Raw genomic sequence first — 12,694 nt, forward strand, 5'->3', positions numbered from 1 at the left:
TTTCACTTGACAGTTTTAATAAATGGTGTTTTGTGATATGGTGGCAGTGAGAATGGGGAATAACAAAGAAGCAGCTGCCCTCAATAGGGTGGCAGAAACTGTGAACACTCATCATTCATGTAGACTTGTCATCTTATTTCATCAAAAAAAGTATCCATCAGGGCAAAGAAACACTCCCAGCTACCCTTCATGGTACAGAAACCATAATTCTCTTAAATCGAGGGTTTAAAAAAAGAAAAAAAAAAAGTGTTTTTTTTTTAATATATGCAGAGCTTGATGACTAAGAAAGGAATTTAGAGGATACTTTAAAAATGAAGCGTGATGACAATATTAGGGCAATAATTTCTTTTTTATTGAAACACAAAAAATTGTGTTCAAAATCTATAAAAGAATTCCCCGTTATGATCCCAGAATCCTTTATTGCTGTCAGTTAAACAGCCATAGCATATGAAGTCACTTGCGAAAGCGTTTAAAAAGTGGGTGAATGTTCTTTCCAAGAGATGCCTTGCTCCGGGACGACTGGTATTCCATGTAAACAGTGTCGTCTGCACCAGACATGGAGCTCATTGTGCCAGCATGACGAGAGAACTATATGAGAGATTGGAAGAAACAAAAACAAGCATAAGCAACGTGGATATACAATGATAGCATGCAATATGTGACCACTCTTTAATCAAGCAAGACATTGGAAAAAAAAATGCTAAAACACAAGTCAAGGACAATGAACTTAACAGACGGTTGCACCAATTATATCATCCAAACTAGTCACATGTTTTTTCAGTTTGGCAAGTCACTATTAATTCAAGTCTCAAGCTGTGCCATAACGTTCACACTTCAGAGGGAGTTCTGTTTTAAGCTGTATGCATATTACATACTTAAAAAAAAAAAAAAGTCTAATATAACAACCAAACATTCATATGTATAGTTAAAATATTAAAATGATCATATAAGCATATTTTATGAAACAATCTGGCACATTAAGAGTTTGCTGTAATCAGTGGCACAGGTAACTGCATAAAGGCAAACTAAACAAAGCTTAATTTGAATGGGTTTTAAGAACAGGGTTAATCACAATAAACTCTGAATAAGAGTTTTAAACAGAGTGGAAGCTTTACTAACCACAGGCCTGGGTGAAAGTATCGATTTTCTGATGAACTGTTATTTTTGTTTTAACAATTCAATATCGATTATTAGTCTCAAGATTGATCTCATGAATCTCAACCCTCATTTATTACTAGATGTAGATTTTTTGCTTATCTTTGTTTTTGGCATCTGATTCAGTAGATGGTGCTATCTCGCTTAAAATGGTGTGTTCTCTTTAACTGAAATCAGCATCTTAGACACTTAAATCAGATGTGTGGACTTACTAAGTATGCAAATGGTGTGTCAGTAAAAAAAAAAATTGGATTAAAGCAAAGCCATATGTAAGATGTGCAACTCAGATGTTAATTACTGTTCTAAAACAACAAATCTGAGAAATAATTTACCCCAACGTCACCCATAAACATAATCTCAGTTGACATCCAAACGAGTAGAGCCTAAACAATCCACATTGGAGATGGCGGGTATCTCCAAGCTTCTGTTTAATTTGCATTGTCCCCAAAAAAATTACAGAATCTATAGCAGCTATTATCTGTAAAGATAAGAGACTCCATACCACTCTTGAAAACGAGGGTTTTCCACAAATGATACAGGTTTTTGAACTGAGGTATGCCATACCAACCAGAAAGCGTTTGAGTGAAGTTATTGTACCGAAGTTTTAGGAAGATTTTAAGCAAACAATCACCATGTCTCTCAGGCCAATGGAGAGAGAGCCCTAATTTGCGACAGTCCATGGCAGCAGATACATATGTGAAGAATCACATGTCAATACATTAGAAATGACAGGGTAACTGTAGGGGATGTGTTGCAGACAAGCATGCTGTATGCTAGTCAACCCGTGAGCCACCTTGCTGCCTATATACAAAGCTGCTGAGATGCTGAGGTTTCAAAAACCTTTCTAGCATTTCCAGTGCGCTGTTCCATTGTGTGACCATATCAATCACAAGTTTGTGTTTTGCCAAATCCAATAAATGTTGTTTCTCCTTTAGCATGTCGTAGATGTATTGCTATAGAGGAAAACATTTAGAACGCACCTCAAACATCAAATCAAGCAAGCAATTGTTGGAATTTTCAGAGCAGCCTGTCATACAAAAGTGAAAGCATGCCAACTTCAAGTAGCTCCGTAATAGTGGCATTATCAGTCATGATAGCCAGCTCTTTTTCTTTTACTGTATGTTCCATTCATTCAGTGCTGCTGTCATCAAGCATCAGCTCTAGATCTTTATTTTAAAATGCTTCCTTTTTATCTGAGGATTGTCAGGACACATTTTCAAGACTGATTACTCTCACTATTGTTTTTCCTTTCATTTGTGACTTCCACAGACAGACCAGGAAAAAGAAATATGTTGTGGTTCTCCACTACAGTCAGTAATATATCAAGTTTACTTTCACTCAAGTTTCATTTTCTGTGTTCTCCCATAGTTTGTACTAAAGATTTTGCTCAGGGACATTAATATTGTGATTACACAATGAGTATTCAAATTAGGCCCCTTTAAGCCATATATGGTAAATGGATGGAGGCAACAGGTAGGGGTTTGAACACTGTGAACGTGCCAATACTTTTAAGTCAATATGAGAAAAATAATGGAACTAGCTGTGGCACATGGTGTAGTCCAGTTTTATAAATATTAGTTTGCCTTTTCAACATAAACAAAATTTCAGAATGGAATCTAAGCAAGGTTTTATGCATGTAGTTCCAAAACTTTATCTCATTATCAGAGGTATATGTACCACAGAAGTAATATGTAGTCTACACATGTAAAAATATTGCCCCTGTAAACATTTTTGGATTTGTATAGTATCGACCCAATTGTGAAAGACAGTGAAATTAAGTAGCACTTCAAACAATGCTGGGATGTAGGTGGCCTATAAAAAAGCCACTGTTTATCCCATGTTTCACACTGCTGTCACGTTCCTTGGACACCTTCAAATGCCACCAACGCTGCTCTGGTCTTCCACAGCTCCTTCAATGTAGCTCTTCTCACCTCATACACTGCCTGCACAATCACATGGCTCACACCACCTTACGCCACATGCTTGGTGTTGTCAATGTAGCATACATGTGAATGTTTCCTTCTTTCAGTGGCTGTGCTGCACAATTGTGAATAAAAGGATGAGAATGTAACCATTATTTAAAAATTAAATTTGGTTTCTATTTTTAAAAGAAAGTGTGCAACCGAATAGCTCAAAATCATTTTATTTACTGTAATTTTGTTTAGCATGAAAGATACTATAGATAGTATTTATTACTATATTTACTTTATTTAATGCCAGTAGGGACTCTGCTCTGTTGGGTTCTTGAGCAAGGCCCTTAACCTGCAATTGCTGAGCGCTTTGAGTAGTGAGAAAAGCTCTATATAAATGCAAAGAATTATTATTATTATTATTATAATTGTTTGCTATACAGTAATCCCTCGATATATTGCGCTTCGACTTTTGCGGCTTCACTCTATCGCGGATTTTAAATGTAAGCACATCTAAATATATATCACGGATTTTTCGCTGGTTCGCGGACTTCTGCGGACAATGGGTCTTTTCATTTATGGTACATGCTTCCTCAGTTTGTTTGCCCAGTTGATTTCATACAAGGGACGCTACTGGCGGATGGCTTAGAAGCTACCCAATCAGAGCATGTATTACATATTAACTAAAACTCCTCAATGCTATAAGATATGCTTCCCGTGCGGCGCTCGATTGTTTGCTTGTCTCTGCCTCTATCTCACCCTCTCTGACATTCTCTGCGCCTGACGGAGGGGCTGTGAGCAGAGGTGCTGTTTGCACAGAAGCTGTTTGCCTAGTGGATACGGACGCACCTCTAAGAAATGCCGCTTTATCGCGGTGCTTCCAAAAGCACACTTATTGATTTTTTGATGGTTTGCTTTAATCTCGGTCTCTCTCTCTCTCTCTGGCGTTCTCTGCGCCTGACGGAGGAGATGTGAGCAGAGGGCTGTTTGCACAGAGGCTGTTTGCTTAGAAGATACTGACGCTCCTCTAAAAAATGCCGTGGCAAACTTAAAAGCACACATTTTGATGTTTTGATTGTTTGCTTTTCTTTGCGACGCTCTCTCTCTCTCTCTGAAATTTTCTGCTCCTGAAGAGAAGATCTATTTGCATTCTTTTAATTGTGAGAAAGAACTGTCATCTCTGTCTTGTCATGAAGCACAGTTTAAACTTTTGACTAAAGGATGTTATTTCATGTCTAGAGGGCTCTAATAATGTTAACAGTGTGGGAGAGTTTATAAGGGCTTAAAATATATGTAAAAATAACTACACAAACATATGATTTCTACTTTGCGGATTTTCATCTATCGCGGGGTGTTCTGGAACGCAACCCCCGCGATCGAGGAGGGATTACTGTATTGGCTTTTTAAATTATTTATTCACACGTTTGTTTATTTCTCGTTTGTTGTTTGTCTTCTAACCTTGAAATTATTTCCTTTGACATCCTGTAAAGCGCTTCAAGCTACATGCCTTGTATGAAAATCTGCAATAGAAATAACTTGTTGTGACTGCTGAAGAATCATGCAGGCAGTACAATTTTCACTAGCCCTTAAAGTTTCCTTATTTTGGTAGCTGATGTTACAGCGACAAGTATAGTGGTTTTGAGAACTGGGTGTTTCAGACAATAATTCATAATGTGTATTAGTGATAACTGAAAAACAAGTTTTTGGTTTGGCAGTGAACGACATCTCACAGAAACCTTTTCAGCAACAGATGTTTTTGCTCCTCCCATTACATAAATAAGGATGATACTGCTGAACAATAAATAGTCATTCATTTAAAACAAAGTATTACTTTTGTTTGTGGTTTAATAAGCACCACCATTTAGAGCAGAAGTCCTAAAGCTTTATCCTAGAGGGCCGCAGTGGTTATAGATTTTTGTTTGAACTTAATTTATTTTTGTTTGAACCTAATAGGAAGCCAGTTATTGCTATGTAAACAACTATTTCTCAAGAAACATTCTGCTCTATTTAGTTAATTTTCATAAGATTCTGAACTCCTAAAAGTTTCTCTTAAGTCTTTTTCATTTGCTTCTTTTCTTAACGAGCTGTCAATTAACAATGAGTCAGAAGAAGTTGACCATTTAATTTGGTCTTTTTTACACCAAAATGAAGTTTTGTTTTAATAAAATATTTGGCAAGCAATGGAAGGAACAACACACCCTGTGGAGGAAGCTCATTTCAGCCGCTTGTATTCGTGATCTTGTTCTTTCGGTCACTACCCATACATAGCTCATGACCATAGGTGAGGGTAGGAATGTAGATCGACTGGTAAATTGAGAGCTTTGGCTTACGGCTCAGCTCCTTTTTCACAACGACAGACCGATGGAGAGCCAGCATCACTGCGGATGCCGCACCGATCCGCCTGTCGATCTCATGGTCCATTCTTCCCTCATTCGTGAACAAGACCCGAGATACTTGAACTCCTCCTTTTGGGGCAGGATCTCGCCTCCAATCCTGAGAGGGCACTCAACCCTTTTCTGGCTGAGGATCATGGTCTCGGATTTAGAGGTGCCGATTCCCATCCCAGCTGCTTTACACTCAGCTGCGAACCGATTCAGAAAGAGCTGAAGATCACGGCCTGATGAAACAAACAGGACAACATCATCTGCAAAAAGCAGTGACCCAATCCTGAGTCCACCAAACAGGACCCCCTCAACACCCTGGCTGCCCCTAGAAATTCTGTCCATAAAAGTTATGAACAGAATCGGTGACAAAGAGCAGCCCTGTCGGAGTCCAACTCTCACTTCTATGATGAGATCAACAGGCGGATCTGTGCGGCATCCGCAGTGATGTGGGCTCTGCATCGGTCTGTCGTGGTGAAAAAGGAGCTGAGCCGTAGGGCAAAGTTCTCAATTTACTAGTCAATCTACGTTCCTACCCTCACTTATGGTCATGAGCTATGAATAGTGACCGAAAGACAGAGATCGCGAATACAAGTGGCTGAAATGAGTTTCCTCCGCAGGGTGTCTGGGCTTTCCCTTAAAGATAGGGTGAGAAGCTCAGTCATCTAGGAGGGTCTCAGAGTAGAGCCATTGCTCCTCCGTATTGAGAGGAGTCAGATGAGGTGGCTTGGGCATCTGATCAGAATGCTTCCCTGGTGAGGTGTTCCAGGCACGTCCAACCGGGAGGAGGCCCCGGGGAAGACCCAGGACACGCTGGAGGGACTGTGTCTCCCGGCTGGCCTGGAAACGTCTTGGGATTCTCCTTGAAGAGCTAGAAGAAGTGGCCAGGGAGAGGGAAGTCTGGGCCTCTCTGCTCAAGCTACAACCCCCACGACCCGACCTCGGATAAGCGGAAGAAGATGGATGGAAGGAACAAATGTGCTGGATTGAGAACTATTAACATGTTCCGGAGTGCAAGTAATATATCCTTAAAAAAGCAAAATCTGCAATATACACTATATGGCCAAAAGTCTGTGGATCTTGACTATCCTACCTATATGAGTTTGCTGGACATCCCATTCCAAATCCATGAGCATTAATTTTGAGTGCCATCCCCACTTTTTTAAACGTATATTGTGTCTGTGGGAATTTATGCCCATTCAGCCAAAGGAGCATTTGTGAGGTCAGGTACTGATGTTGCACAGTAAGACCTGGCTTGCCATTAGCGGTCTCAGGTATTCAACACATTTCAGATCAGAGCTCTGTGCAGGCCACTCAAGTTCATCCATACCAAACCCAAAAAATTATGTGTTTATGGATCAGGCTTTGTGAACATGGATAGTGTCAGACTGGAACAGATGTCAGCTTTTTAAAAGGTCTTTTTATACAGTAGCATTAATAGTACTCTACAATGGAACCAAGAGGCTTAACTCAAACCCTGAAAACCAGCCCAAAACTATTATCCCTCTTCCAGCAAACTTTACAATAGGCACTATGCAGTCCAAAAGGTACCAGTCTTCTGGCATCTACCAAATCGAGATTCATCCATTAGACTTTCAGATAGTGAAATGTGATTCAACACTCCAGATAATACATTTTCAATACTCCAGACTCAAATGGAGGTATGCTTTACACACCACTCCAACTGATGATTATCTATATGCATAGTGATCTTAGGATTGTGTGCAACTTCTCAGCCATGGAAACTCATTTCATGAAGCTCCCAGCGCACATTTCTTTGTGCTGATGTTGGTTTCAGAGGCAGTTAGGGAACTCTGTTGTGAGTGATACAGTAAAGAAATCGGTGATTTGTACATGTTATGTGCTGCAGCACTGTAAGGCCCAGCTCTGTGAGTCTGTAAGGTTTACCACTTTGGGGCTAAGCTGTTGCTACTCCTAAAAACTTCCACGTCACAATAATGGCACTTACAGCTGACTCGAGCAGACTGAGCAGAGCAGAAATTTCATATATTGAACTGTGCTAAAGATAGCATCCCATGGCAGTGCCACATTTAAAGCTAATGAGCTGTTTACTATGAAACATTCTACTGCCAATGTTTTTCAGTAGAGACTGCAAGGCTATGTGCTTCATTGTATCCATCTGTTATCAATGAGTACCACTGGAACACATGAACAAAAAAATTTAAAGTACAGAATGAAATCAATTAAATAGGTTTTGTTATCAGCAAGGAATGGCTTCTAATTTGCAAACTGGGTTGGAACTAAAATTTTAGTGTGAGATTGAATACTCAGTAATATGAGAAAAACGGCCTGAATGCTTTTCTATAGTATCGCATGTATGGGAACATACACTTTGCACACCTAAAGATGCGTAACCATTTCCTCCTGCAACATGCACTTGTCAGCTTACCTGTGCCTTTCCACTGTACTCCCCCTGAACAACCTCTTCCTCTGCATCCAGGTCGGAGGCAGCAAGAACCTTCTGCAGAAGCTGGTGCTGTTCTTCTCGTGTGGAGAACATCAAGTCCTCTTCATCCATTCCTGCAAGACGAGTGATCACCTAAATAGAAATATAAAGGATTCATTTTTTGGAATGCCATAGACAAAGGTAGAAGCTGGCTACTAACTTGCATGACTGTACATGTCCATCCATATCTTATGACAGCATTCAATTCATTGTAAGGTAGTCTTCAATCCAGTGACCTAAATCAAACCTTCAGAAAATAATCACTTTAAACTTGTAATTAATCTACATACAGTACCATTAGACCATCAAATATGATGAATCACTTCGCTGTTGTTGCACCACCTATTTTCTAGTTTTACTCTAAAGGCACTCATTTGGAAAAATAAGTCTACATTTGCTGAATCTGCACATTTTAAACTGTGTAACTCTGGGCTGGTTGGTGAAACTACACATAACTGCATCCCCTCAATAACTAGTATATTGATCAAACACCACCACTTCTCTGAAAGTCAAAAGAGAGAGGGGGTAACAATGACAGAAAACTTTCTTTTGGTTGCTTATTGTACATGTAGCAAAGTAAACCATTTTTATGTTTTAAATAAGTTAGAAATATATGCAGGTATTCTGGGAATGAATTAACTGATTTCATTCTTTGTGTAGCACAGTGATGACGTTTGTAACACTGATGCCACAAGGCTTCAGGGACCAGACTTTTTCTCCCCAGACCGCTTCCATCCCTATGGAGTGAGTTTCCAAATCCTCATAGAGTTGCAGTGCCTTCAATTCCCGCATTCCTTTATTTTTTAATAAATGACATATACTCCAAAGGCATGCAAGTTAAGTGAACTGGTCGTGTTAAATTAGTCCTATTAAGTGTTTATGGGTGTGTGCTCACCCTATGATGGGCTGGCAGGTATAAGTCAGGAACAATCCCCGGAGGAGGAGTTGTAGTACATTGTAGGGTAAACGCACATACAGCCACAAACACAAACATGTTATGCCAAATGCAGTGTGTGAGTGTGAGTGTGTGTGTGCTCAGTCAGATTTCAAATGATTGCCAAGTCAACCTAGTCTGTGATCTCGTTCTATTTGTAAAATGCAAGTGTGTATAACACACAAGTTTGAGCTGCTAATCAGCCTATGGCTCAGCTGCCTCACTATTTCCAAATTCCTAAGCTCTAATCTCCACTCAAAATGTGTAATAAGTACCTTAGTCAAAGTTTATGACAGCCATGGCCTTTAGAAAGTTCCAGGACTTCGGTGCTCTGTCTTCCACTCATTTGTTTTTCTTACAAATTTAATCTTTGCTAAAATTATGTGGCTTTTGTTTAGAATACCACTACTTAGCCACTAACCTCAGTTATTTTTATTATCCTTAACTCCCTCTATTAAGCCAGTTTCTTCTCAGTATTCTCTCCTTTCTCACCATAATTTTTCTGTGTGCAAAAAACTGAGATACAGATTTTGCTCCCTCTTCTGCCTTCCATTCACTATTGGAATATTACTTTCCTCTCATTTCATCTCTCCATCCGCTTTTCCTGGTGAGGGTCATGCAGTCACTGTTTTTAGTAACATCAAATTTTGTTCCAGAAACCCAACCTACTAGTCTACTTCGCTTCAGTTTGTGTACAAGTTATACTTGACTCTACATAGTCAACATGGAATAGGGATTGCCTCATATCCTTTCCGCTATACACGTGTGTCTAATTTTCCTGGTATTTGTATTCATACCTCATTGGCTTTAGTCTTAAATACACTTCTCCTTATTTCCCACTGGTGTTCTCAAGTATACAGTTCTCGGTTTAGTTCAAAGAATTCTACTGGATCCATTTATCAATGCCTTTAAGAATTGTGACTACCCAAATTAGGTCACATATAGGGCAGGTGCTCTGCTCAAGACTAAAGCTGTCACTACTATTATACTATCTTTAGTAAGGATTGTGTCTCTTTCTCTTTAAAAAAATGTATTGCACGCTATTTTAAACAGATTAATAAACATAAAACTGTGTTATCCAAATATCATCAACCATATACAGTAATAAACAATTCAAAATGTACACTGTTCAAACAGTCTGTTAAATTTGGTCAAATACTCTTTCATAGTGGCAAATTTTAAGATAATTACTTTGAAACTGTATCCTTGATCAACCAAAAAACGCTGCCTTTTGGTGGAATATGCCATTTCCTGTGTGTCCTGCGATACGAGAGAGTAGAAATAAGCATTGTATTCTTCTGCTACCATACCTATGAGAAAAGGTTGAGATTTTCAAGTCAGAATATTCTTTGTCACCTACTAGATTATAATAATGAAGAAGGAGTTGACTATTTATTATGCACAGTATTGAGTTAAAGGAGTAATAATGGTTCAAAATTACAATTACAATTCTTGTTTCTAGGTTTACAATATTTTTTTTTTGCCTTTTTAATGTATATAAGACAACATTTATTCATTTAAAAAAGACTTGCACTTTCTATTTAATATTTCATTATTGTCAAAGTGCCACAAAAATTTTTTTGGCCTATATTGCCCACCCTTAGATTTAAGATAAATCTACTTGAATTTCTTATATCTGCCAAGGTGTTTTGACATGATTTACTTATCAGGGCTTTCAGCATTATACAGGATAAAATAAAACATTGTGGATAAAATAAAATTAATTCCATTTAAAAAATTTTGGTTAAAAATTACATATACAGAAACAGTGATTTTAAATGCTTATTTAAATAAATATTAATAAGACAGAGCTAGATACATTTCTTTCTGTTTTAACCAGCCCACTGAATAACTTCAAAAAGAAATTAAATGTCTGATTTGCAGAAATAGATGTGAATAACAATACATTACATCTTTATCACATTTTATGTCTTTTTGTAAGCACTTGTATACATTTTCAGCTATTAAAATGGAAAATTTTAATGCAAACTTCTGATCTGACTGAACACAATCATGTGAATTCAAAAATAAAAAAATGTAAACCATCTCTTTAAAAATGTAAGCTTCATACTGCCAGATTCTTTAAGATCTAAGAAGGCTAGAGAACCCAAGCAGCAGCATTAAACAAGGGGTGACAGAAATAAAGAAACTATTATGTACAAATATTTAAATAAAAGTGAAGATAGTACCAGGTTATCTTCTTGACCACTCACCTTTCTTTGCCCTGAGAACTCGCCCCAGCCTCTGTGCCTCTTGTCTTCGAGAGCCACCATGAGATGAAATCTGAATCAGCACATTTGCTTCAGGAAGGTCAAAGGACGTATCTCCCACCTACTCAAAAGAATGCATGAAACATAAAAACTTTTATACTGCAGAATTGTAAATTTCAACTGTTAAAGATGCTTTAAGGCCATAAAGTTGGTCAGCCTCTATACAGTCATATGAAAAGGTTTGGGAACCCCTCTTAATTCTTTGGATTTTTGTTTATCATTGGCTGAGCTTTCAAAGTAGCAACTTACTTTTAATATATGTCATGCCTTATGGAAACAGTAGTATTTCAGCAGTGACATTCAGTTTATTGGATTAACAGAAAATATGCATCATAACAAAATTAGACAGGTGCATAAATTTGGGCACCCCAACACAGATATTACATCAATACTTAGTTGAGCCTTCTTTTGCAAATATAACAGCCTCTAGATGCCTCCTATAGCCTTTGATGAGTGTCTGGATTCTGGATGGAGGTATTTTTGACCATTCTTCCATACAAAATCTCTCCCATTCAGTTAAATTCGATGGCTGCCGAGCATAGACAGCCTGCTTCAAATCATCCCATAGATTTTCGATGATATTCAAGTCAGGGGACTGTGACGGCCATTCCAGAACATTGTACTTCTCCCTCTGCATAAATGCCTTTGTAGATTTCAAACTGTGTTTTAGTTCATTGTCTTACTGGAATATCCAACCTCTGCGTAACTTCAACTTTGTGACTGATGCTTGAAAATGATCCTGAAGAATTTGTTGATATTGGGTTGAATTCATCTGACCCTCAACTTCAACAAGGCCCCCAGTCCCTGAACTAGCCACATAGCCCTACTGCATGATGGAACCTCCACCAAATTTGACAGTAGGTAGCAGGTGTTTTTCTTGGAATGCAGTGTTCTTCTTCCGCCATGCAAAGTGCTTTTCGTTATGACCAAATAACTCAATTTTTGTTTCATCGGTCCAAAGCACTTTGCTCCAAAATGAATCTGGCTTGTCTAAATGAGCATTTGCATACAATAAGCGACTCTGTTTGTGGCGTGAGTGCAGAAAGGGCTTCTTTCTCATCACCCTGCCATGCAGATGTTCTTTGTGCAAATTGCGCAGAATTGTAGAACGATGTACAGATACACTATCTGCAGCAAGATGTTCTTGCAGGTCTTTGGAGGTGATCTGTGGGTTGTCTGCAACCATTCTCACAATCCTGCGCATATGCTGCTCCTGTATTTTTCTTGGCCTGCCAGACCTGGGTTTAACATCAACCATGCCTGTGGCCTTCCATTTCCTGATTACATTCCTTACAGTTGAAACTGATGGTTTAAACAATAGACATATATAGGTAGACGCAGCATTAACTGTGTTGACAAGTTGACACGATACATCAGCATGTCCGCCATATTGCGAGTGGCAAAAGTGCACAACTTGCAATTGACCACCTTAAATACCTTTTCTCATGATTGGACACACCTGTCTATGAAGTTCAAGACTTAACGAGCTAATCCAACCAATTTGGTGTTGCAAGTAATCAGTATTGAGCAGTTACATGCATTCAAATCAGCAAAATTACAAGTATACCCAAATTTTT

General features: G+C 38.6%; 1 protein-coding gene across 1 annotated transcript in view; it reads right to left on the minus strand.

The window, feature by feature from the left end:
• Positions 1–330: 330 nt before the first annotated feature.
• ercc3 (excision repair cross-complementation group 3) overlaps positions 331–12,694 on the minus strand; it is an 88,635-nt gene continuing 76,271 nt past the window's right edge. The window contains exons 12-15 of the mRNA XM_039756521.1: positions 11,061–11,178; positions 10,039–10,157; positions 7,857–8,006; positions 331–588 (exon numbers count right to left, since the gene is read on the minus strand). Of these exons, the coding sequence (XP_039612455.1) occupies positions 454–588; positions 7,857–8,006; positions 10,039–10,157; positions 11,061–11,178 (522 nt within the window). The 3' untranslated portion in view covers positions 331–453. The remainder of the gene's footprint in view (positions 589–7,856; positions 8,007–10,038; positions 10,158–11,060; positions 11,179–12,694) is intronic.

Source organism: Polypterus senegalus, chromosome 6 (assembly GCF_016835505.1).
Source record: "Polypterus senegalus isolate Bchr_013 chromosome 6, ASM1683550v1, whole genome shotgun sequence".
Taxonomy (NCBI): domain Eukaryota; kingdom Metazoa; phylum Chordata; class Cladistia; order Polypteriformes; family Polypteridae; genus Polypterus; species Polypterus senegalus.